Source organism: Mchenga conophoros, linkage group LG15 (genome assembly GCF_057382185.1).
Source record: "Mchenga conophoros isolate Kocher_MC1m ecotype Shallow Benthic linkage group LG15, M_conophoros_male_GT1.1, whole genome shotgun sequence".
NCBI lineage: Eukaryota > Metazoa > Chordata > Actinopteri > Cichliformes > Cichlidae > Mchenga > Mchenga conophoros.
The window spans coordinates 9141879-9169448 of NC_140540.1; the positions used below are offsets into that span (position 1 = coordinate 9141879).

General features: G+C 39.9%; 1 protein-coding gene across 1 annotated transcript; it reads left to right on the forward strand.

Annotated features, from left to right (window-relative positions):
- The first annotated feature begins 5000 nt into the window (after positions 1 to 5000).
- Positions 5001 to 27249, forward strand: fndc4a (fibronectin type III domain containing 4a). Its single transcript, XM_085247454.1, has 6 exons — positions 5001 to 6077; positions 13143 to 13258; positions 15350 to 15554; positions 22371 to 22460; positions 25039 to 25172; positions 26376 to 27249. The coding sequence occupies exons 1-6, from the start codon at positions 6002 to 6004 to the stop codon at positions 26415 to 26417; spliced, it is 663 nt and encodes a 220-aa protein (XP_085103580.1). The 5' UTR covers positions 5001 to 6001; the 3' UTR covers positions 26418 to 27249.
- The last annotated feature ends 321 nt before the right edge of the window (positions 27250 to 27570 follow it).

Genomic DNA, 27570 nt, shown 5'->3' on the forward strand with positions numbered 1-27570 from the left:
ACATCAGGATGCTGATCTGACATCATGAGTAGTGCACAGGTGTACCTCAGACTGCCCACAACAAAAGGCCACCCTGGAATGTGCAGTTTTTTGCGCTATTGGGGGTCTGGGGACCCAGAACCGGTCAGTATCTGGTGTGACCACCATTTGCCTCATGCAGTGCAACACATCGTCGCATGGAGTCTATCAGATTGTCAATTGTGGCCTGTGGAATGTTGGTCCACTCCACTTCAATGGCTGTGCGAGGTTGTTGGATATTCGTGGGAACTGGTACACGCTGTCGTATACGCCGGTCAAGCACATCCCGAACATGCTCAATGGGTGACATGTCCGGTGAGTATGCTGGCCATGCAAGAACTGGGACATTCTCAGCTGCCATCTGCCCTGAACAATGTTAACCATGATCCATCCGTGAAGCGCACACCTCTCCAATGTGCCAGACGCCATCGAATGTGAGCATTTGCCCACACAAGTCTGTTACGGCGACGAGCTGGAGTCAGGTCAAGACCCTGATGAGGACAACGGGCATGCAGTTGAGCGTCCCTGAGACGGTTTCTGACAGTTTGTGCAGAAATTGTTTGGTTGTGCAAACCAATTGTTCCAGCAGCTGTCTGGGTGGCTGGTCTCAGACGATCTTGGAGGTGAACCTGCTGGATGTGGAGGTCCTGGGCTGGTGTGGTTACACGAGGTCTGCGGTTGTGAGGCCGGTTGGATGTGCTGCCATATTCTCTGAAACGCCTGTGGAGACGGCTTATGGTTGAGAAATGAACATTCAATGCACGGGCGACAGATCTGGTTGACATTCCTGCTGTCAGCATGCCAATTGCACGCTCCCTCATTGCTTGTGGCATCTGTGGCATTTTGCTGTGAGACAAAACTGCACATTCCAGGGTGGCCTTTTGTTGTGGGCAGTCTGAGGTACACCTGTGCACTACTCATGATGTCAGATCAGCATCCTGATGTGGCACACCTGTGAGGTGGGATGGATTATCTCAATATAGCAGATGTGCCCACTACCACACATTTGGACTGATTTGTGACCACTGTTTGGGAGGGATGGTTATATTGTGTATCTGGAATGAATTTTAGGTCTCTACATCCATCCCATGGGGAATGGGAGCAGTAACAAAGGTGTTGCGTTTATATTTTTGTTGAGTGTATATAGACAGCTCAAAAAATAAAATAAAATGAAATAAAGAAACACTTAGAAAGTGTTGGATGGACTGAAACATAATGTCCTTCTATTAGACTTAGGTCAGGTGATCATTGGTTCCAATCAGTGGTATCAGTTCCTTCATCCTCCAGGAACTGCCTGCATAATCTCGTCACATGATGCCAGGTATTGTCACTCACCAGGAGGAACCCAGGACCCACTGCACTAGTGTAGGGTCTGACAATGAGTCAGCCCAAGGATTTCCCCAACCTAATGGCAGTTGAGGTGCCATCGCCTGTGGAGGTCAGAATTTCCATGGACATGCCTACCCACACCATCACTGACCCACTACCAAAAAGGTCATGTTAAATGATGTTGCAGACATCTCCACATCTTCTTCCAGACCCTTTCATGTCTGTCACATGTGCTCAGGGTGAACCTGCTGTCATCATGTCATCTGTGAAAAGCATAGGGTGCCGGTGGAGGACCTGCCAAGTCTGGTATTCTAGGGCCAATTGGGCTCCACAGTCCCTACAAGGCCCACAAGAGGTTTTTGGGTCCTCAGGCCATCATTATGAAGTCTGTTTCTGATTGTTTTGTCTGAGACATTCAAATCTGTGGCCTGCTGGAAGCCATTCTGTAGAACTCTGGCAGGACTCATCCTGTTCCTCCTTGCACAAAGAAGCAGGTACCAGTCCTCTTGATTGGTTAAGGACCTTCCACTGCCCCGTGCAGCTTTCCTACAGAAACTGATGTGCCATCCTGGAGGAGTTGAACTACCTGTGCAACCTCTGTAGGGTTCAGGTATCGGCTCCTGCTACCACTAGGCACACTGACACTAGCCAAACGCAAAACTAAAGACAAAACAGAAAAGATGCAGAGGGAAAAAATGTCAGCAGCCTCCACCTGTAAAACCATTCGTGTTTTGGAGGTTGTCTCATTGTTGCCACTCTAGTCCTGGTGTTCATTTCATAAACACTAAAACAGCTGAAACTGATCAACCCATAGGTTTAACAGACATGCTATACTCTGATTATAGTGTTCCTTTATTTTATTTTATTTTATTTTATTTTATTTTATTTTGTTTTATTTTATTTTAGCAGTGTAATTGGTTTTGACTGGCGTCCCAAAGAACATACTCTAATAATGTGAAGAAAAAAACAACAAGACGGAAATTGCATGCAATATTTATGGGTTGTGTTCCTATTAAGTATTATTAATAGCATTCAGCAATTTACTACCACAGCTACATAGAGTGTTTTATAATGTCCTTTTACAAAATAACCATTAACTTTAGAACTGCTTCATACCCAAGCCAAAAAACTTTTAATGCATAGCAATATTTCTAATATTACACTTCAAGTATCTGAAAATAACCTGGCGGAGCAATAAAGAGTCTATGTCTGCTGTCATTTGTTAAGTCCCTGATATCTCATTACTCATAAAGTCCTTTTACTGGCCACTGAACACCAAGCAATTAACACTTTAAGTCTTCCTCGTGTCAAGTGATGCTTTCCTTTAGGGACTTTAAACCCCGGGATGCTAAAGAGATGCTTCCTGAAAGTTTTATTCAACTAAATGTAGACCTAATAGCACAGAGAAGAATTCAAAGTAAAGAGGAGGAGAGAGAGATAAATAGGTTTCAAAAGGGAGCCAAGGTGTGAAGTGACCTTCTACCTTTAAAAGGTTCTCTGCATTTCATGCATTTATTAAAATGAGCCTTTTAAGACACCACCTGCATAAAAAGATGTTTTGGTTACGTGAAGGTACAAAAATACTGCCAGAGGTTTGTAAAAGCCATTTTTTTCTTTCTTCAGAGTATAAGGAATGAATCTCAGTGAGTTTACCACAAGTTCGGAGAGTAGACAGAAAACAGTCAACAGTTCATAATGAGTTTGAAAATATACACTAAGAAGCAGTCAGTGTGAATGACGATCTAATTTACATTGGAAATGTGTACAATGCACTCATAGTGAATTTTTCAAGTTTAAGCAAGAAGATAAAAACAGTTTAGAGCACTTAATATATTAAGTCCAACATTAGTGAAGTCTAGTCAGAATTGCAATTTTAAACAACTAATTTGAAAGTAATTTTTAAAAAATATAAAAATATTTTGTGGTTAACAAGAGTCTCATTTACTTGTTAAACCATGACGATTGACTGCCTGGAAAATGGCAAGTCAAACTCATACTTGCACATTTCAGAAATCCACAGTGATTAATGAAAACACAGTTTGATTTTCACCTTTCTGACTGACACTGCTCATCTGAAAAATGAATTTACACCAGTGGAAGGACAGTATGACAGTGAAGTGTGAACATTTTTGGTGGCATGATCTGTAGATGGGGCCCAAGTCGCACAAAAACAGGCTTAGTTTGCACAAGTTGGCACTGGTTACATAAAACAAGTCACAAAGCATGATTTCATTTCACCTGTGATGGGTTAAAGTCACTACAGGAGACAGTAACATTTTTTAAAGGCAGGAAGCTACTGCCATAGATTAAATAAAATCCAAATCACCAAGTATTAAACATTCAACTGTTTGGGATCTAATTCCTTTTATTCATTGTCTCCTGTTTTCAGATGGTTTTTTTTTTTTTTTTTTGCCTGTCCCATTTGGATCTTTAGCCATCAGAAATGTTGTCTGAAGGCCAAGAAAGATGCCAAGCGGCTATTTTTAGATGTTTAAAAGTGAATCTAAGTGAAGCTTGTGCTGGAATGTCACTCTGGATTTTATCATTTTATTTGAGATCTATTTTAGTGGACTCGAGCAGTGGCTCGAGATTGATCTTGGGATAATCTTTGGTCAATCTCTGTCTTTTGACTCTCATAATAAATCTGTGACCCACTCCTGCTTCTTTCATTTAAGAAATATTGCCAAAGGAGGTTTAGTACATTGTTTACAAATCACTGCAAAACTATCCTGACTTCCAGTCTTACACTGAAGCTGTAATAGTAGATAGAACTGGTCTGAATAAACTAATCTTTACATCTATAAAAAAAACTTTTTTATTACACTATAGAGAAAAGAAGTTAAGCTTGATGCAGAAGCTGAAAAAGAAAAACAACAGCACACGTCTGCCTCATCACAGAGTCCTCAATTTTACCATCAAACATCTGTATTTATATTGACTTTCATGCTGAGGGAACATTCACAAAAGAATACAGTCAATACAGTGAGTGCTAACCACAATAGACCCACTTTTCTGAGCTCTCATGAAGATAAATGCCATAGAAATGTCGGCCACAAATAGACAGCTGTCATGGCAACTCCATATCTAATATCTAAAACGTCGCATCCGTCTGCTCAGACTCACAGAAAACTGGACACTAAAAGGTTAAGAGCGCTAATTTAGTTGGCAGAGTTATGAAAAAGAATTAAACGCACGATTAAGTTTCGAGAGGGTACGTGAGTAAGTGTTATTTTACTTCTTTATTCCTAGTAATTGAAAGATTTGCCACCCGTCCCCTGCTTTACAGTAACAAGAACCCAAATATTTGATGACTTCTTTCCTCTTGTCTGAATAAAGACCGCAGTAGCCCTGCGTGCGGCTGGCAGATTCCCCGTAGATAAGCAATCTGCCTTGAAACGCTCGTCCCATGAGGCAATGCACTCAGCTTATCAACGTGATTCATCTTCCTGATTGTTTGGCGTGTCTTAGGGCGCTGTGCAGTGTGCGGTGGGTGAGAGGCACATCGACCTGCTGCAGCTGGATGGTGGAACGAAATGCTAATCATCCGGTATTTATGATCAGCGGTTTAGTGCATGTGAAAGAACGGGAGGACAGGCTGTCTGTCCCATTGTACTGCCATTCACTCACTCCCCTGTTGCTTCCCTCACAGCACAGGCCAGCCTATTGCGGTAAACATTAGCCCCTGGCACTGCTGCTGAAATATTAAAGCATCTGGAGGAGGGTGTGCGCGCACAGGTAGGCGTGCAGCTGCTCCTCTCCTCTGATGACACGTGGAGGATTAATCAGTGCAATGCGCGCGCTTTGGCAGAATAGCTAAGTGTTAGGAACATCGCTGGTCTCATTGGCTACTTGGAGAGAGCGAGAGGTGGGGGGAGGCTTTTAAAAAAAAAAAAAAAAAAAAAAAAAAAGGTCCGCAGGATGACCAGCCCCGCGTGCCGTGCGTGAATAAACACGTACAGGTCCGAAGCTGTAAACAGTTTAAAAAAAAAAAAGAAAGAAGAAGAAGAAGAAGAAGAAGAAGAAAGAAAAGAAAAAGAAAAAGAAAAGAAAAGAAAAGAAAAGAAAAGAAAGGAAAAAAGAAAAAGAAGAAAAGGGGGAAAAAAAACCTTAGAGCGTAAGGGCTCGGCGGAAACTGGAAAACTTAGGCGCTGTCCATGGTGCTGAATTTGAATAGCCCCTCGCCGTCCCCTTGGGCCGTGGGGGGACCGGCGACCCCGCTGTGAAGCATCACATTGTTCGGCGACCTGCTCGTACCTGAGCTCACCGGATGATCGATGATCCGGAGGTCGGTGGTGATGGTGTACGATTCCAACCGGCAGGTTTAGAAGGACAGCAGACTCGGTCTCGGTTCGCACGGGAACATGGATGAAGGACTTGTGGGATTAAAAGCCCGAATGAAGACAACATGTCTCTGAGGAGGCGGCTCGCTACGTACTTTCACAGGTTATCTGTTTACTGAGCAGATCGAGCCCGATTCCGCTAGAAGCAGCAGGAGGAGCAGGATCTCAGTCACTCATCCCTCCATTCATGAGAGGAATTCCAACACGTTGCAAAAAAGATGAACTGCTGTAATTTAGTAACCCTTCAATAATAGGAGATTTGCATTAAAAAATATTAACATTAATCTAAGAAGAGCAAATACATCCACCAAGGCATGGCTCGTCTTCTTGTTTTTGTCAACTCCGTGGTCCTGTTGCTTTTTGGCAGCGATGTGTTCTTGGTGGGAGCAAGTAAGTATGAGCCTCTCAAGCAGACTCAAATTAATTATTGTGCCTTCTTGTAGCCTTGTAAAATGCGCCATTACTCAAACTATTACAGCCCTTTGGAAGGGTTTACGCACCTCAATCCCACAACTCATTCATATACATCAAATACGTGCTAAAATACGATTATGCCGTTGCATCCAGCTTATAACACCTGTTTAACCTGCTGTATGATCTGGGCCTTACATTATCACTATTCTTACCTTATTTACTATCTCTAAATCACTAATAAAACCAGATGTAGTGTTTGCAGTGTTTTAAATATACCTTTGGTGTTTTGAATAGCCTGATTACAGATAAACAAAAATCAAACCAAAAACTATTTTAACAAGTCTATCAAAAGAGCACATTCTTGTTTCCCCTCTACTCAATTTAAAGGTAATATTATGTGCAATTCTACTAAAGACAATTCAGTTTAGCCTGTTTTAATTAGACATCCAAATCCATACATTTAATTTCACTACAACAACACTAGTTGCAGAGCCAATGGCGCCTTAAGTTCAATGCAGCAAAGAGACAGATCACCAGTGCATAAACTGTGGTTTGTTTGCATTCTTTCCATTGCGAGGTCCGCTTCAGGCTTAAAATGTATGAATCCTTGCTATTTCTGCCACAGAAGTCTCCTGAGCCTCTGTGTGCATGCATCTACAGTATCTCTGTCTCTTTATCTGTCTACCTCTATCACTTTCCCCCTCGCCTCTCAAGGGAACTGAGTCCTACATGTGATAGCGCCTTGAGAGAATCAGATTGGCACTTCACGGTTTCTGTGGGTGGGTGTGCTCTGTCTGCCTCAGACACCTATTCAGAGCTTCTTTTTTTTTTTCGAATGTTTTGTGGCTGACATGTGACGCAAAAAGGCATCTCTGATCTCTGTGGAGTTTGCCCAGAGCGTAAGCTTGTCACTGCTGAACACATAAATGTTACACTCACAGATACAAATGTGGCGGCTGCTCTGAGGTTTAAAGTAAATTGAAATAAATGCTGGATTCATTACCGCCAGTCCAGACTAAGCTAGGAGAGTGCTGGATTCAGTCATTTAGAAGAAGGTGTGACTTAATTTTATGATAATTCGGTGCATGGTGAAGGTATGGAAAAGGATCATTTCAAGTCACTTGGAAGTCCAAATGAAAATGTGTATTTATGGCAAATGTTAGTGTAATACAAAGGCTCTGAAATTTATTTTTCCTTCATTTTCATGTCTTATTTCATCTGGGCCAAAAGCTTTTTCTGCAGCTTGTTAAAAACCGGTCTTGAAAGTAACGCATCAAACTCATCACTGCTCTTCCAATTTTTGAGAAAATTCCAGCACTTTCCAGACAAAACCAAAAGTGAGATGCAGTTCTTCCTTAAATCAATCAGTACAAGCATCCACACTCAATTTCTGTCATTCTAGGTGATATAAAAGACTTGAATACTAGTACCTACGTTAACATTCACACACAAGCTAAAAGCAAGCACATTAGGAAATAGATCCCACGTGAGCGTCAGACACTAAACAAATGTAAATGAAAACTTATTGGATTTACTGGCTTGCCGGGCTCATATCATCCTTCAAATTGGCAATATGCTGTTCATAAACCTGGTGACACATTCATGACAAATAGATGTTCTCAGTTACAGATGAATTCATTAGTATGAAAGCCAATATTTGCCCATCTTGTCATAATTATCTGCCGTGACACAGTATTTATTTTAAACAGACACACACACATAACGAGGGGGAAACGCAAGGTAGATTTTCAGCGTGTTTTTGTGTGTCACTCTTGTCTTGTTCAGATGTCTGCAGAAACCAGTAAACACCCACTGTTGGTGCACATTACACTTTGAGGCGGATAAAGTGATGTCCGCTTGAAACTGAAAAGGCTCAAGGTTGGGCCAGTGATTATATTAACCTTAGAGCGGTGCCGTGTCCCATCTGGTCTCACTGCCATTTCACAGCCTCTGGATCTGCGAGTAATAACACAGAGGGTACCTACAGTAAAGAAAGGGGCGCTAAGTGGTCCTACAGTCAAGGGGATCTGAATTGTGGAGGAAAAGACGCAGGAGCTAGCCAGGCCCGCTTACACACATAACCACTTCAGACTGCTGTGGCAAAACTAAATAGAGAAGTGGATTGAAGCGAGAGACTTAAGATCACATCAAATCACTGCTCCCGCATGACATCATGTATGAAAGAAGAGGATTGAGAGTGAAACAAGAGGGAAAAGGCATTCGCAGGTAATACAGGGATGCACGGTGCTGCAGCGGAAATAAAAGCAGCACAGCACTGCTTAAAAGCTCGATAGCAAGCAATTTACAAGCAGATGTGTGACAACCTCCTGTTGTGCAGAGGAGAACATTTAGACTTCCCATGACTGACTCTGAAATATGTCCTGATGAAGCCATTTGAAGATTGACTGGACAACACGTCAAAATCGGAGGCTCAGTTCTTCCCTTTATTTATGTCAGCAAGAGTTTAATTTTACGAGGGAGGTTGACATTATAAATATTAGATAAGGATTAAACTATAAGTAGTCCTTCAAACTGTCACTATCTTAGAGGTAATTGAAATGTGACTAATAATAAAGGAACATTAAAAAAAAGCCATTGTTCTGCCTTTAAATGTATTTTTACCAGTAAACAGATCAGTCCCCCTGGACCGTTTATGCCCTCTTAACTAAACACAAATTCATGTTAGGCAGCTTTTAAAGTAGCAGCAGCAGCAGTGTAGACGTTTACATAGAAAGACTGCAGAAAACATCAATACAGTTCAATTGAATTCATTTAAAAAAAATGTGGGAAGAATGGAAAACCACCATAAAATAGGTCAGATATTGTGATATCCAGCTGTAGCAGATTTTTTTTATATATGGTCATTTCATGAACCTTTTACAAAATAACATTAATAGATTTAGAAAATCTCTACACATGGGGAACAAAGCTGAATATCTACAATGAGCGGCAGTGGTCTTCAGGCACTCAGACAGTGTGTTAAAAGCAGTTATAACTCTGTAGTGGACATCACTGCATGGGCACAGAAACACTTCCAAAAACACACGCGATCACTACCCAATTCATCTATTCATCAAAAAATGGAAGTTAAAACTCTTGTGTGTGAAGAAAATCAGATATAAAAAAAGATCAGAAAAATGGTCCAGTGTAGGAGCTCATTTACATTTAGGTGAAACTAGGTTTGAATTTGTTTACATTCTTCTTCGAGCTAAAGCGGAGAGAGCATCAGTCTTATCAGAACACTTGGAGGACCACGCCTTCAAACACGCCCCCTCTGGGTCTTTTCTTTTATATATGCTCCCCCCCCCCCCAAGCTGTTTGTTCTCATTTTTGTGCCCCACCCTCTCTCCTGGTTTTCCACTCCCTTCACTTCTTCACTTCTCATTAGTACATGGGGATCTGCCAGGCCCGGGAGCCGCCTCCAGTCCCCATCGAGGTCTTCCCCAAACGGCAGCTCTATTCTTGATTAAGCCATTCACCTTTATCTACTAAAAAAACGCTGCCCAACCTAAAATAAGGCCCAGCTAGTGAAAGTATGTAAGATAGCATCCATGACTGTGTTGATGGCATACATAACTTAACTGAAGCTCAAGTTATCAATGAAGGAACCATTAATGTTGAGTGGCACAAAAAGATTTTGAAGCAACACAGCACAAAGCAACACAACCAGACAACTCTTTTTTTCCCCAGGGAAAGCGTTGCTTATTTCAGCAAAACAACAACAAATCTCATTTTGCACACATTCAATCACAGCGCTGTGATAAGACAGTCTGGGGTCTGACTGGGGACAGACCTACAAAACGCTGTTGAGGAGATGAAATCCCTTTTCAAGGCATAATAGGATAATGTCTTATTCCCAGCCTTAAAAATTCCTGTATTCCAAATATTGTCTTGTGTTGACAGACTCAAATCTTATAGATTTGAACTATAAAATGTTTTAATTTCAACATTTAATATTTTGTCTTTGTATTAATTTCACATAAAGATGCAGTTTAAAATACTTCAAAATCACTGAATTTTGTTTTTATTTTCATTTTTCACAGCGATCAAACTGTTTTGTTTTTTGTTTTTTAAAGTTGACTAAGTAAAAGCATAATCTCTCATTTTCCACTTCCAAATTCCTGTTTAACCATCGTGTCATGCTTATGCATTGCTGGGATAAAAAGCATCATAAGCTGTCTTCATACAGTAAATCTGAACTTTTATTTTCTGACCATAAAACATATCCAATTAGTCTTATGGTGTAAAGCATGAGCAGCCAATAAGAAAACAGGCAGTTCTGCTTCGCAAGCAAACATAGAGGTCAAAATAAGAGATGCTGCCCCTTTATCTGGCTCCGATAAACTCAACCTGGGCTCATTTCCACATGGCTCATCAGCCATTCAAAGATCCACCAGCCTTTTCTCCATGTCTGTGTGTGCACTCTGGTTAGATGGGGCGCTAGCTAATGTGCTCTGCTTTGGCTATAAGCTATGATTCATCCTGGCAGTGCTCCCACATCCCGAGAGGGATGTACCTATTGCCTTTTTATTTCAGATCTTACATAATGCATTCCGTTGAGTGGGGCTTACCCCAGCCACATGGCAGATAACAAGTACTGAAGTCTCTGCCATGACAATCATTACTGCAGTGGAGAACATCAAAGAAGCTAGAGGGGATCATTTGAACTTCTGGGCTGCACATTAAACACAATGCTGTCTAATAAGCCAGCTGTGATTCAGTTTTATAAATGTAAACACCTATTTTGTTTATTTAGTCTTTCATATGATTGAATAGCAGTTTTAAATGTAAGCATTTCAGCAAATCCTTCATTTATAATGCCTCATGCTTCAGGTTTAAATATGCGCGTCCCAGTCAAATTTGCAAGTAATGGATACGGCACCTTATAGGAAGCGGGCTTCACGTAGTGCATTACATTAGCAATGATTCAAGGCCCGATTGCCCTTTACTGTCACGTGCTCCATCATCACCAAATGATCCGCAGACAGAGCATCATGGATACGAGCTGTTTCTTTACCCATGCGCGACTTCGTGTGACCTTCGTTACCTAAAGGACAATGAGCTAAAGAGAAATGAACACGTCCCATCTGGGATGAATGCTGCCCCCTGCTTCTGGCGAAGGCTCACTTTAGGGCACGTGCTGATGGCAATCAAGCCTTAATGGTCTGTCGCTCTGTTAACAGCGGAGTCAAGTGTGACCTCGCTAAACAACGAGCACGGGTAACTCTGCTGCAACAACAACTGAAGCTTCTGTGGAGCTCTGTTAAAAAGGCGCCATTACTGTCAGTCAGTCCCAGGATGTTGGGATTTAATTTGAGTGATGAAAGATTTGAGCATAAATATGACATATTCGCAGTCAGAAGACAATTAAACACTGTCACAACAGAAGGTCGTACATGATTGTACATATATATATCTACAATGTCCTAAAGGATTTCCAAAGTTCAAAGAAAATCAAAAACTATACAAGACTTTCTGTCAGTCTTAACACTGCATAGCCCCTTCTTACATAAAGTTGTTCTCATTACATGGACAAAATGAGGAAGATATAACCTCCAAACCTCTGTGTTACCCCCCTCCTCCCACCTCCCCCGTCCTCCCCCCGACTATCTCCACAGAACATTAATTTCCTCTCGCACTTTCCATCACAAGAATTAGCCCGGTCCCTTGTTCAGCTCATTCACTCCCTTCCACAAACCAATCCGAGCGTGTCATGAGCCAGAGAAACCGAGCATCATGCTCGTGATTGACCCTGACCCCCATGTGCCACGTAGTGCCATGGGAGCTAGGGCAGGGAGACTGATAACCTTGTCTGACCCGGGCTCCATGGATCCACCTCAGTGTCACCTTTTGCACAGAACAGAGCGACTGTTGCTGATTCTCTCAAAGATAAAATAGGAGGCAGGAGTACCAGAGATTTAAAAAAAAAGAAAAAAAAAGAAGAGAGACAGACGTATGTAGATAAGCGCGACTGAGCCAGGAAACCGCACATCATCTGAAAAACCTCTCAATTTCATCATTTCGGCTTTCATCTTTCTTTTTCAAGCAATATATTTTATGGTCCATGCACAGCACATGCTGTGATCTCAAGACAGCTGTGTTATGTATTATTAAATCCATGCTGCATGACTTTACAAAAGTGACTGAAATACAAATTTACTTCATAGCTGTCAATTAATGCTCACTTTGAGGTGAATCGTTAGAGCAAGCATTACTTAAAGGGGCCAGTTGTATATGTTTTACAAGGTCTTCTTTGATGTCATTGCAGAAAATTTCCACTCATGTGACATTTTCCACATATCACCAGCTACCAAGAGGCCATTAGAAATAATGGTAGCAACAAAAGGCTCACAGATAGTGTCCAGGTTCCAAACTGTCGAGCCTGTCCCATCTTACCTATTCATCTGACCTGAGTGATTGCTTATCGCTGTTCAGGCCTCCCCCCGTCACTCTGTAATTCTCCTGCTCTTCGCTTGCCCCCGCTTTTGTTCCCACTTTGCAATCAGCATGTGTACTGGCAACCAAATCATGATAGATGGCTGCAAAGTGACAGGCTGAAGAAGCATAACCCTGTCTAGAGAGGTGAACATGATATAGACAACTATAAGGCTAGTCAGTCAGGCTGACCCAGAAGCTTGTCAGGACTAGTGCAAATATATTTGCAGGTTCATTTAAAATGCAAGTACACAGGTTATTTAAATGAATTTATTTGTCATTTATTGTAACTTTTGGGTTAAAAGAGGCAGGGAAATACTGGTCCCTTCAAAAACACACATTACAAATAATTAAAATAAGTCCAGAGTGTACTAACGGTTTGTGGATGCCTGTAGAAATAGATCTATTCCTGACCTGAGTACAGTACATTACATTTTACAAGTAAGACTGAAAGAAGTGAGTATGTGGGTTCTCTGAATCTTAGACTTCAGAGTACCAGCACGATTTTAGAGACCCCTCATGAACACAGATGGCGTGGGTCTACTCAAATATCTGGAAAAGCTGCTGGATTAACAGATCTCTCTCTTGCTGTTTACTCTCCTCCAGACCGGCCACCAGCTCCTGTCAATGTGTCTGTCATGCACCTGCGAGCCGACTCTGCAACTATATCATGGGAAGTTCCAGAGGGGGACATAATAATTGGTTTCTCCATCTCACAGCAGGTAATTCTTAAAACTTCAAATGCAAAAAAAGGAAAGAAAATTAAATTCAAAGTTTCCTTCTTTCTTTCTTTTTTGTTGTTTTAGCCCTTTTGATTTGTAAATAAGCTTTCAACATTTCCTGTTTTTGGTGCCAACATGCCAGCAGATAGACTGGTGAAGTGGTGCATAATAATAACCTGCATAAAATTGGTACTGGCTGAATGGAGCATGGCTCTTAGCGTGAAGCTAGAATAAAACCTGGTATGCCCAATTTGCAGAGAGAAAACATGAATGCACAGAAGTATGTGACGCTGCCAAAAGTGCATTTTCTTTTCATAATGAAAAAATTTCAGGCTTAAAATAGGAAAGCCAGTAAATGCTAACAACGAATGACAGAATGCAATACGCTGCTGTAATCATGTTTACGCTTTACGCAGCTGAAAACATTATGCACCCATTTACTTTGTTTTTCATTCAGTGTGACTGATGGGCTGAACACGACACCCACTCTCCTTCTTCCTCCTGTATAGCAGCTGCATTTGAACACCATCAGCATTCGCCTTCAGTGTCTATGGCAGTTTAATCAGAAGATTATTCATTGTTTACAGACAGCTACATGACTTTTTTCTCTCCCCCCAACAATAAAATCTCTCTGTCAAGCGCGGCCATAGAAATAAATAAGAAGACATTTGGCCTGACGTCACTCTAAGTGCAGATTGTTTGTGAGCGCTGAGATCCCTGCATGTTACTGGAGGAGTAATTCTTTTTTGCTTTAGGTCCTGATTGCTCCAATAGCGTTCGGAGAAGTCAAAGATAAAGTTTGAGATTGTGAAAACTTGTCTCCCGGCACTTGTGGTCTAACTTAATCAGACATCAATTCCTAGTCGAGACCCCATATGGTGAAAATAAAGTGCCAACTGCTAATATGATAAAATACTCAGCATGACTTTCACCAGAACCTGGAATATTTTCTGGTTGGTCACCTCTACCTCACATTGGTTCCCTGATTGTTTTTTTAATGACACTGGAGAGAAATACATTGTTGACTATAGCACTAGCATAAAGAAAAAACCTCATGAGGTGAAACAAAGACTGTCTTACCTTTAGAGCCATTTTGAGGTTGTATTTATGCTATCACTGAATCTACTCTGCTCTTTGCTTTCTGTTTAACCCTGCGATTTCACGCATTAACAATATTGCTAAATATCCAAATCATTTTTTAATGTTTCTGTAATGGTTATTCTACCAGTACTTGCAAGTTCCTTAATCCAAATTCTATTTTTAACGCTTTAATATGATTATTGTGTTTATCCATGAATTTTCTTATTTTTTGTTTTATCAAAAAGCTGGAAAAATAGTAAAGCGCATTATTATTCATTATGTTTTGATTAAGATGCTAATTACATTTATATACCTGCAATCCTGAACAGAAAAATGAGTTTTAGTGGTTAAATGTTAAACTCGATTAATTTCTGACTTGTCAGAGTAGTCACATTTGGTTATGTGCCTAGTAAATAAAAGATTTTTAGTTTTTGGCAGATTTCTAAAACATTTGTGGTATCTTATTTTTATGACTGGTGATCCAATGCATTTTTTAAACAGTGAATATTTTAAAAAAGATTGTACTTTTTTTTGGTCCGAATCTCAAGGTCTTGTTCAAAGAGAATTACTGTGTTTCGCTCTAGAATATATGTATGGTGGGTCTTTACCACAGAGTGTATATTAAGGAGTGACATAAAAACGACCTAAAATCTGCATTCTTTCTAACCATCAGCAAATGGGTTGCTGGTCTTATTTTGCACAACATGATGTTTGGTTTGTAAGTGATAGTGCAAGGAAAACAGATCATAGAGCAGGTTATGCTTTAGGGTGGACCTAACTTTTGATAAATTGTTAAAGGTGAGTGGGCAGCAGAGACACCCCTCATTTGTAATGTCTGGTTTAAAAGAACCAAGAAGGTGCCAGCCTAAATGCTTAGCTCAAGACTTCATTCTATAGTGCTTGCGTTACAATACAAACACTATGTAAACATTTGTTGTGAATTCACGCCAAATAATAGAGAACTGGATTCAATTCACTATCGCTTTGTTTTTCTTCTATTCAAATATTCAGAGGCAGGATGGACACATGCAGCGATTCATCCGGGAGGTCAACACAACCAGCCGTTCTTGCGTTCTTTGGGACCTGGAGGAGGATACAAACTATATCATTCAGGTCCAGTCTATTGGCCTCTATGGCGAGAGTCAAGCCAGCAAGAAGGTCCATTTTCATACCCTTAAGAAGTCAGACCGCTTTCCTTCCAACAGCTCCAACCAAGGTATGGTACTCTGAGACCTTGAGCAAAATTCCTCTAAAAAAAAGGGGGGGGGGGGGGGAGTCTCACAACATGCTATGAGTCATTGAAGCTGTAGGCAGACATGATCAAGATTACTGCTACGCTTACAAATCATTGAGACCTGCATGTCTTCGACATGCTGTGGAAAGAAAAACAAAATGTGGCAAGAGCAGAATTCTTGACAGTTCTGCAAAGAGAACAAAATGATTCTCAAAATGAGATAAATATGTGGATTGCTATTGTGTTTCAAACTGAATACGCTCTTCATTTAGTGTCCGAGGAGCCTTCAATCTTCTAATCAGTCATTAAACGAATTAAACAGAGAAGTACGCGGCTAGGTGTTTGGTATTATTGTGTGCTCCACACAGAACAGCGAAAACGAAAAACAAAAGCAGCAAGTTGTCTGAGGAGATAAGAAAGAAAGGATTCCAAGGCATGATGAAGGTGAAGACTACAATACATCTCCAAGCAGCTTGAATCCTGTAACCAGAGATTAAATCTAATTAATAAGTTTGAGGGCCACAGGACTGCAGCCATCCTATCTGGAGATGGATGCAGAGAAAAACTGACACAAGACTGAATAGAAGTTTAGAATGTGTAGAAGGGAAGACAACCAAACTTTGAAACAGTACAATAAGTCCCTTTGGAGATTACAAAATCTGTCAAAAACTTGTTTAAAGCTAAAAATTATATTTCTCATTTATTGGGAAAATAACAAACTGAATTCATGTTTTTACACCCAAATGTGAGGCGGCACACTCAACCGGACTCTGAGAAGTCGCAACTTAATCAAGCGCAACATTCAACATTCACTAAAACTCATTTTACTGTTCAGAAATTCCAATGAATAACTGTAATTTAGCATCTTAATTTAAAAAATAATATATATATTTTAAATGTTTTCTTACATTTTTTTTGTAAAACTGAAAAATTGAACGTTTACAGATGAGAAACAACAATTATTTTTTGGCATTAAAAACATAATTCAGAATAAAGACTCCGTACATACTGCTGGATTAACCATTCCTAAACATAAAATGTGATTTTTGTAATTACCAAAATTTTGGGTAGCTATGGCATAAACCTTACACTGGGTGATTGTGTCAGAATTGTCGATGCAACACCTACTGTGCTTTACCATTTTTTTAATCGATTTATTTATTTATTTATGGGGTTTTTTTTGCAATTGGTGACACATGGTGGCATAAATGTGTACAGAGTACAATAAAACAAAAAAATCATCAGAGTGTCAGAGAGATCTACTGTGTCACAGCTGCTCTAACAGACCTCTAACATCTTAAAGCACCCATATTGACACGATTCAGAAGTGAGCTCTGAGTCCCAATCTTAACTCAGCCATAAGAAATCACACATTCAACCTGACAAAATACATTCAGGAAGAGTGAACAATCTACCAATCTATCAGATAAGACATGTGGAAGTCTAATTAAGTGCCAGATTCCTGCGATTGGCTTAAACAATCGTTATAAACGATTCGGTTAGGGTGGGCAAGATGCTGTCAAATTTGTCTAAGTGCAGTAGAATTGATAAGTTCACAAGAAGCCACAGCACCAGTTTTGTGCATTATGTAACACATTTGCTTTTAATTTTACACGGTTTGCCACGGGCCTCTTCCCCGAGGCACAGGCAGAAGCAACCCATTACAGGCACTCTTCCCGCTGTTGCGCTAAAGCCTCTTCTTACTCCTGAATGCTTTTAAGCACCCTAACACTGAGAATGAAATGCAGTAAAGGTTAGACAAGAGCAAGTAACCAGAAGCTTCCTCTCAGAGCAGCTCTCTTGCAGGTGGGGGGAGTGGGTTTCAAGGTGAGGGGTTTTATTTCTCCTAGAAACCAACACATTATTGACAGAAGCTTCAAGCAGGTCTGCTGCCAAACTGCTCTGAATTTATGCAGCTCTATATCACTCTGGGTGTTCCTGTTCAAACTCTAGAACACCTCATATTCCATGTGTCGGATCAGCTCGCGGGCAGGAGAAAAAATGAAGACCGTGACCTAAAGAGAATAAGTTTAGTATCTCTCAATTTCATACAGCTCAGATGTGGAAAAGGCTATTTGCTTGTTATATACTTCAGAGCAAAGTCTTCTGGTAATCTTCTCCGCAGTACTTCAGCCACGATTGTGGGATGAGCCAAATGCATTAACTCATAGAATAACGGCAACATTGCTCTAGAAACACGCCTGACGCTTCAAAAACTGTTTTGTAATTTTTATAGTCTTGTCAAAGTCGTGAATATACGGAAGTGCTGATGCAAGGGAATCATAAATGTTTCTGTTCGGCTGACACAGGTTGCGTATCATTAGTTAAGCTGGCAAGCCTGGCCAAAGCAAAGAGGAAGAAACTAATTCCTGCTCAGCACACGAGTCTGCTCTCATGCAGGAACTGACATTGCATTCCTTTCCTGTTGCTTTACATTAAGTGTCCAGGAAATTATTTTTTTGGCACTTGTGTTTTTAACTTAAGTTTTCTTTAAGTAAAAAAATTGACCTCGGAAAGCTAAATAACCATCAATATATCTCAATAAATTGCTGAGCAAGAGCAAAGACACGGCCGGTGCAGACGCTTGGAAAAGATTTATTATGCAACATTAATCAGGATTTGTAGCCTCTCGAGTCATCCAACTGGGTCAGAGAAACAGCCCATTCAGTGATGCTCCTCATTTGTAGGATTTTGTTTTGGTGCGTAAAAGACATCAATGTCAGCTTTCCATAAATCTAATGCCGACACTGCTGACTCCTCACGCCCAAGCTTTAAAGTCCAATCACATCAAGTTTCTAGGTGCAACTTTTGTGAACCGCATTACTCAACTTCTCTTTTCTTGTTTGACCCTGTATCAGTATTTATGATTTCAATTTTCTTGTCAAACCTAATTCAGACTGAATTACATTCACACGTGGTGTGACTCACACAAACCATCATACACCAATTGAGGGTGTAGAGTATTGTGATTCTCCAATCAATGACAGCATCCATTCTTACATTTCACCCATGAAAACCTGTCCCAGCTTAACTCTTATAATAAGATCTGCAGGTTGAGCTACAGGAATCCAATGTGACCCATTTTTCACTAAGCATTCACCCACATGTTAAAAACAGAACTAGGCTGTCTGGTGGTCACAGCCCACAACTGGGTTATAAAAAAAAGTTTTCCACATTCAGGAGTGAATGTCTTAATGTTAAAATACGCATATAAAAATATCTGAACACTACAAGGGATCAAGCAGATGAAAAGACAGCAGACTCAGCTAGCTTATTATTTATCACAATATCAATAACAAAAAAAGACTCCCCTAAATTTCTGCATATTAACAACAAACAAACAGAAAACGCAGTGTCTGTTATGTTTTTAATTTATAATTTTTTGAAATCTTAATGCGCACTGAGTTCATGTGATATTTATTGTTGGAGATCTTCCTGCTGACTGTTGTTCCATAAAAGTCATTTTATCCTAGCTGGCTCCAGCACCACAGAGCCATTTCAGAGGTCCTTTGTCACAGCCAAGTGCCTTCTATTGAAACTAAATTGATTTGTGGTATACACCAGACAACCCAGAGTCAGAGCTATGATACATATGAATCAATAGGAGGGTTTTTTTCTCTCTTTTTTGTGAACAAAGCAATTTTATTAATAATGTGATTACATATTGGTGTATATTATTTACCTGGGCTGGCCAGACTCTGCATCCTCCCATTTTCTATGAAGTATTTCCTGGCAAGATTCAATAAATACATTGGAATAGACTGCAGCACTCCTTTTATAGCATCGATATCACTTTCCAAAGTCTATTTCAGCTTCATTAGTTTCACAGAAAGCTTGTGTGAGTGTATACTTATGTGTGTCACCTGTCCTTCAAGAGAAGTAAGCTGTAGTTCTGCCTTTCACTTGATTCCCCTTTCAGTCAAATTTCAACTATACCAAGAAGATATATATATATATATATATATATATATATATATATATATATATATATATATATATATATATAAGAAGAAATGAAGAAATGAGGAATGATTCAAATTTTTACACAGTACTATACATGCATATGCAATTGCAAATTTAAAAAAATTACTTGCACTTGAATGGAATTAATTTTAGTTAGATAAGCTTAGTTTAAATTCCAGTCACATGAATTTGGTTCGCAAAAGATTCAAACTTTCAGACAAAGTTGGGTAAACTAACACGTTTTGATTCAAACACAAAAATCATTCCGTAGCACAGCAACTGAGAAGAAACCGCTGACACCAAGTAACTTCCAATCCACTTCACACGGTGTAACAAAAAGGAAGAGTATTTTCAAAGGATGAAGACTTTGAGCAGTCTAACCTAACTAGGCAGGTGGTCCCCTTAGACACAATTACTGCATGATGCTTCAAAGCAGAGCTTAGCTGTCTCTACTGAGTCAGAAGCTACACCTATAGGGTCTCCTATTAACAGCAGTGAGACAAAGGCATGCCACACACTGTCTAATAGCTTCATTATGATTCATACTTGGGCTTATCTCTATCTGCATTCAGTGATTTATATAAGGTTAAAGGCTATTACTCTAGAATATTATGCAACCAAAATAGCTGCAAAGAAATACTCTTATTATTATTATTATTACTATGTAAGTATAAGCATTATAAGTATATGCTTATTATGACTTTCATGGGGGCAACATGCATGACAAAAGCTGGGGCACAAGCTTGTTTATCACTATGTTACATCTGTTATTGCGAACTGAAGAGGCTGTTTTCTATAACTCAGCTGCTCAACGGCATGGGGCATCCTTTGTCACATTTGCTATATTACAATGTTCATGTGTTTGGGCAACACGTCCAAACTACAAGCGGGACAATTCAACTTTTGAACTTTTTGGGAAACATGGCTGCAACAAAAATTGTATTTACTTTCATTGTGATAATCAGTTAATAAGTCCGATCTTGAAGCAAACTTTTTCAGTGGAAAAACTTTTAAAGGAGCAATGCAGCCTAAAATAAAATTGCTCATTCTAAAGTAAACATTATGAAAGACTTCAATGATGCACCATTGTGGCATCAGCACAGAATCCCTGGTGTGTTGTCGCAGTTCACAGCCACAGCCAACATCTCGGGATTAGGGGGCGAGCAGAAGCAGGGTCGACTAATTATCTCTGCACAAATTATTTGGTGTACAGGAGGCAGCGAAATCTACTCATTCCTCTTTAGCACAAATTCACACAGCATATATGAGTCTGCCACCAACATAAAAAATTTATGAAACAACACATGGAAATGTTATTCAGATCTTTGTGTTATTACAGCATCATGTTTCTGCATATATAAGCCAATGATCCAAAGGGTAATGACCACTCACATCGAACAAATAAACAAGTCTTATTTTACAACACTTAAAAGATCTGGTGCCAATATCTTGGTGTCAGATACATTAGTAACCTGAGTTGTTTTGGTGGCAGAAGAAGGAGACATACAAGGTTATAATGGTTAGGTTTATCAGTGTAGTATATGCACACTATACAGCCTGTACCAGTGTGCTCTTGCAAGTGAAGTTTGATCATTAGATCAACTAAAAAACTTCTAAAAGGAACGAGAAGTTCAGTGGAGAAGTAAGAAGTCTCACAGATTGCATTCATCTCTGAAGCCGGTCTTTGATGTGCCGTCATCAACCCAACGCTTCCACCAGAAGTCTCTCTACGCACAGACCCGGCTACGTTTTCAGAAGTATCTTGCAGTGTAGACACCAAGCCTTCCTACATATAAATGTTGAGTCCAAAGTAAGGTTCAGAACTTTTTCATCAGATTGGGATATCAGCTGCAACTCCTATCTCTCTCACATAGCACACAGCAAAAGACCATCACACTCACGAGGTTGCTGATTGGGTAGTCTTGAGGAGGCGTAACACAGGCCTCAGTACTGGACATACACTCGATATTTCACTCATACTAAAGTTTGGATAAAGCTGAATGAGTGTTTTTGTTTTTTGTGGCATAGGTTTACAACCAGAGCTGGCAGCAATCCTGGGTGCTATGACAGTTTTTCCACCACAACTTAACAAGATATTGGTATCCATGGGAACAAAATGATGGAAGTTGATGCTAAGAAAAAAAAAGAAGAAAAAAAAGGGAAAAAAGTTAATTTATCATGATTTTTGCTTTAATCCCTTCAAATATCCAGTCATCTGTAATTTTACATGTAGTTCCAAGTCTTTTTGGCAAATTAGCATCCTGCTTTTCTCTTTAATTTGTGGTTGATTTTGACGATGTACTCCTACTTCTGCCCTCTTGCCGCTGACATCCTCACACTATCAAGATGGGGGAAAATGTGACACTCCAATTGACCCAACTATCTGACTGTTTTTATGCGAAGAGAGCTGAGTGTCTGGCATTTGAAGCCAGTTTCTTGACAACTTGATTTCATAAAAGAGGCAATTGGGAAGAGTGGGGCTCTGGAAGAGTTCCATCCATACGAGCTGAGAGGCAGTTTGGAAAGTTTCTAGTCAATCCACTTAAAGGAGGATTAATGTTACAAGATTGATGTGTGGGAATGCCCACCAAAACTACTGTAGTTCTGTTAAATGGCATAACTGTCATGAAGGGTAGAGAAAGTATACATTTTTGTCAATCCGTGCAGACACAAAGTGAGTTTGATTCATATTATAAAGCAGACAGACTCTCTCAGACTGTGCCAGACTATTATTTCTACTCCATAAAATGTCCCAGTGGATTGTATTTAAATGCGCAGTGCCTCTTAGATTTCATATTTAGTGTTCTGATGTGCTCTGTCTGTCCTCTCTCCAAGATGACCCCACTGTGCAGGGACTGGACAAGTCTCGACATCTACAAACTGGAGAGATGATCATAATTGTCGTGGTCTTGGTCATGTGGGCAGGTAAGTTTGTAGATTTCATTCAATTAAAAAAAAAAGAAAGAATGAAGAAAAGAAAGAAGGACCAATAAGCAGGAAGAGGGGGGAATAAATATTCAGTGTGAAGCTCACTCAGGATCACTTTAGTCACAATAATAATTCTAATGTGTGCTTTGTACGATGACAGCAACATCACTCCTCCTTGCACCCACCATACAAAACAGAGCATCAGTAAAAACTGGCGGGACACTGATGAAGTAAGAAAAAACATAAAACAAAGAATCCTGAATCAGATTCAGGATCAGCTGATTTAGTATGAGACTACTTCTTATATTCAGGTATCATTAGTCTGACAGGAGATTGAGTACTGTCTAAAATGCAAATGTTACAGCAGTTGTTTTAAGTTAAATGAAAGCTCTGCAAAAAAAAAAGTCAGAACTATAATGGGACAGTTTTTTCACAGTAGGTAAAACCTGCGGCACAGCAATCAAGTTTAAGCTAAAGTACAAAAAAATGCAAGTGGGTCTGTCTGTAAACTAAATCTGACGACTGCGCAGCAGTGTCAAACCAACATCACACTTTTCTGAGCATTTTCGTCTTCTGGGGTTCTCCTTTGAAGTAGTGCGATGATTAATGAAGTGTTGAGGCACAATGAGAAGTGGCGTATCTGTCAGGCAGCTAGGAGCAGGGCTTCCCACCCACGAGGACCAGAGTGAGATGTTAAATAATACTAATGAGAGAAACCAAGGTAACGCGGAAGCTGTGAAGAGCGGGAGTGAAAGACAAGAAGCAACCCGTTTGGCATATTCATAATGGACTCCACATTTGTTATCCGTCAAGCTTAATGTCGGATTTACCTGATCCTCTTTGAATTTATTCATTTAGAGTTAAAACTTAAGACACTGCTCAAAGAAATCAAATCAAATAATAGGGAATAATTGATTCTGTCAGTGTAACACAAAGTCAGCTACACTTTAGGAATATCAATCAGTGCAGTTTGGAGCGGAAACCATCGTGAATCCAACCTGACCGAAGAAGCTTCTCGGATGAAAGCTGAAACGTCTTCAAGCAACTTAAAGAAGTCCAGACGCTTTTCTTTCTAAGCTCCTTAGACTACGATGACCTGGATGACTGAGAACCTTCACAGATATATAACCTGACCAATCTTTCTCTAGCTTTGCTTTTTGCTCGTGGAGTGAGCTGGGTTCTAGTGGCAGTTATGCCAGTTGAGCTGGATGGTGCTGGTCAGTGAGCACAGGTCACTAAAGGACACTGGGCCCTTTAGTGGGAGTCTATTCGTGACAGTTTGGTCAAATTCCTGCACATGAGATCATTTTGAAGCGCTCTGGCAGTGCTCCTCCAGCTCCTCCTTGCACAGAGGAGCAGATACAAGTCCCACTGTTGGGTTGATGCCCTTCCACAGCGCTGTAACTGTAGAAGGGCATCAATCTTTATGTAACTATCCATGTTTTGATAACTCATTCACACACTTTTGAGACTGCTGGGAGGCACAGCAAAGCTTCTTGTGACAGCATGTGTAGGTGTGTGATCCTAGAGATTCTGGACTACCTGTGCAACCCTGAATGGGCTTCTGGGATTGTCTCATGCTACCAGAAGTGACAAGCACACTAACAAAAAGAAAAACTAGAGAAAAATCAGTCAAGAAGGAGAAGGAGAGAGCAATGGTCTGTGACCACCACCTGCAAAACCTTTTTAGGGGCTGTCTTGGGGTTTCCTCTCCAGTGCACCTGTTGTCACTTTCATTTGCACCGAAGCAGCTGAGATGGATTCATAACAGTTTAAACTTACTAAGGAGAAATTAATGTTCTAACATTTAACTGTCTGTCTTATATTGTGATGATCAAGTGCTTCTTTAATTTTTGGAGCAGTGTGGTATAACTAAGTGATTTTTAATATAGTGCTAATCTTTTCTGCTATTCTGTTTAAGATTTCAATGTACTAACTTAGTCCTGACTAAACCATACTTAAAGTGTAAAGAAAACAGCAATCAGACATACAAAGCTGTGTAGCTGAAGTTTTTGTGGATACTCTCATTCTCCACTTCCGCAAACGCCTTTGTAATTCTACGACAAAACAATGAGGATAGATGCAGAAGTACCCACTCGTACCTTTCTGCAGAGGGAATGACGTGGCTGCAATGCAGGAGACGACTTACATGATGCATGAATAATAATTTAACGAATGCGTCTCAGAACAGCTCTGTAACTCTCATTACCAGGACTGTATATCACTTTCTGAATATTTAATAAAAGCGCCCCCATAAAAATTCATGACCTCAGAGAAGCAAGGAAGATAATTGAGAATATACAGTACTTATCCAAATTGGAGGCAAATCTGCATCTGGCAGATTTAGCAGTGAAAGAAAGCAAAGAGTATAGTGAATGACTCTCCTCCAAGCTTTGAGATAAAGGCGCAGCCGTCACCCTCCCGTGGGAACAAAATTCCATTATCCACATGGCATTTCAGCATGTGCTGTTAGAGGAATTGGTGACATGACAGTGATTGACAGCTGCCTCACGACTGAATTCCTATCCTCTTTTGTGTTTTGTTGCAAATGTGCCCCTGTCTCACCTCCTGGCAGCTGTTATTGCCCTATTCTGCCGGCAGTATGACATCATTAAGGACAACGACTCCAGCAACAATAAGGAGAAGGCCAAGCCGTCGTCAGAAAGAAGCACGCCAGAGCACCACAGTGGAGGACTGCTAAGGAGCAAGGTGAAGTCTCAGGACTGAGGCCACACAGAGACGGAAATATTTGAATTCGGTTCTTGTTAAGCTTCACACCAGCCTCAAACAGCTGTATATATACATCCAAGTAAAGTCTCTCTATACACACCATATGTATTGCTATTTCATATTCCACTGCTATGACAAAAGTTTATTTTCTCTCACTCTCTTGACATACTAGTTGAGCTGAAACTTTCCCTGAGTTGATGGCTGAAGTAATACACTGTACGCTATCACAAATCTGATCTGAGTCACACCAATCTAATAAATTTCCACTGGAGGAACAAAATCATCCATTTTTCAGTAGGCAACTGTCCAATATTTACACATATAAAAATGTACAAACCTGAGACTATACTGGTCATTAAAAGTGCAGATTAAGTCCCTTGTCTTGAACAATACGTAGATAAAGCACCGGCAGAGCCTTAAAGAAGCATCAGACTGGAGTGGATAGATTAATGCAGAGCCCACGACCAATCAATTATCAAGGTCACTTACACTGAGAATTTTGACCTCAAGCAAAAATGTAACATTGCTAGACACTGAGTTCTCTCATCCTTATTAGGTAGTTGTCAGACACCTTGGATCAGTTTTCTCTTCTTAGATTTGGTGACTAGCACACTTGGTTTACCTTGAACCCAATAAATGTCTTAAATCATTTATTACTGAGACAGTGACAGCATACAGTTTGCTCCTTAAAGACAGAGTGGGGCCACATTTTGTCATTTCTTTGAAAAAGCAGAAAATTAACAATTCATCAACTGATGTAACTTGGAAGTACATGTTTAAAGTATTTTACATGCAAAATAAATTTTGACATTTCTTGATATTGATCAATCATTGGAGCTATAACTATATATTATTAAAATTAGTTGTTTTGTATAAGACGGTGCAACTTGAGTAAGCTAGCAGTGGCTTGCAACATATGAGCTAACACTGTCCAAACAAAATACAAAAGTATCAAAAGTATCAAGTTCAACAAAAGATAGAGCTGAATAAAAAGTTTGTTTAGCCTCATGGCTGCTACTTTATTTCCTAAGGTGTTGCCATAGCTGATGGCAAATGTATTAACCACTACACCTAAAGCACAGTAAGGCTTTCACACTCCACGTTTAATGGCTCTGTTAAATTCTGAGATCAAGGCATCCATGTGAGCAGTGACTAATACTTATTTGTATTTTGTTTTTGCAGTTTCACCCTTCTGTGCCATCAATCAACATCATTGAAGTTTGAGAAGAAGAAAGCCAAACTTAAAATCCCATCTCTTCTACCATCAAAGCGTTTCGACCTTTCTCCCTGACGAGGGGGATGAAAGTAGAGAAAAGGAGAGAAATATACAAGGCTTCTGTTGGTCATCAGCAAAGAAAAAAAAAGTGTTGACAAAATACCTGCATGCACCCAGTATTTGTAGGAAAATGCAACACAAACCGACAGACACACTCCGAATGCCATCCAGTAATCCTATAGAAATCCACAAATGCCTACACACAGAAACACCAGAGAGTAAGTACAACAGAATTCTACTCCTGCGGGTTTATTGTACATAGATTAATGTTAACCCATGGTGCAGTTAACATTGATGTCTTTGCCAGGTGCTTGGTATATTATTGCAATACAATACACACAATACGACGTATAATCTCTGGGAAGCCTGTCTTAGTGACTTTAAATACGCAGTGTATTTTTGATATTGGCATGTGCAATTAGACACCACGTTCACACGTTATAGACAAGTGCAAATAGTATTAAAAACTGCCTGGTCACTAATGTATATTATTTTCTGAATACAGTCAGTAGACTAATAAGGCGAGAAAGCAAATACATTAATCTAAAATTAATTTGCTACATTTCTTAGTTGTTGTTTTTTAACCTAATATTACAGTTGAACTGCCCTGGTCTGGATGTTTTTCTTCATACATCATGTAAAACAGATATCTCTGTACATACTTCATCCATTTCCTAATAAAGTTGCATGCAAGTTATTTGCGTGTAGAATAGCCTTCAATGTGCATTCTAAGCTAGATGCCCCAAAATAGGGAAATAAACATGATTGCAGTACAATTAAGCTCTTAATGTTTTTATTCTTCTATTTTATCTGCTTTTAGAAAAAGGCACTGTCATTTATCATCCGGTGTTTTATTTCACATCTTGTACATCTTCTGCAAATTGTATTTTCTAAAGTGTAAAATAAAGCTTCTTTTGAAACTCCCATTACTAAATTGCAGCTAATGTAATAAACTTTCTCTCACCGAAAGGCATAAATCACTTTAACGTTGCACAAATTGCACTCTGACATATAAAAAGAAAATCAAATGTTACAAAGGTGCATGGTGTACATTAAGCGGGAGTGAGACTTACACCAGGAAAGTGCATTTCATGCACAAAT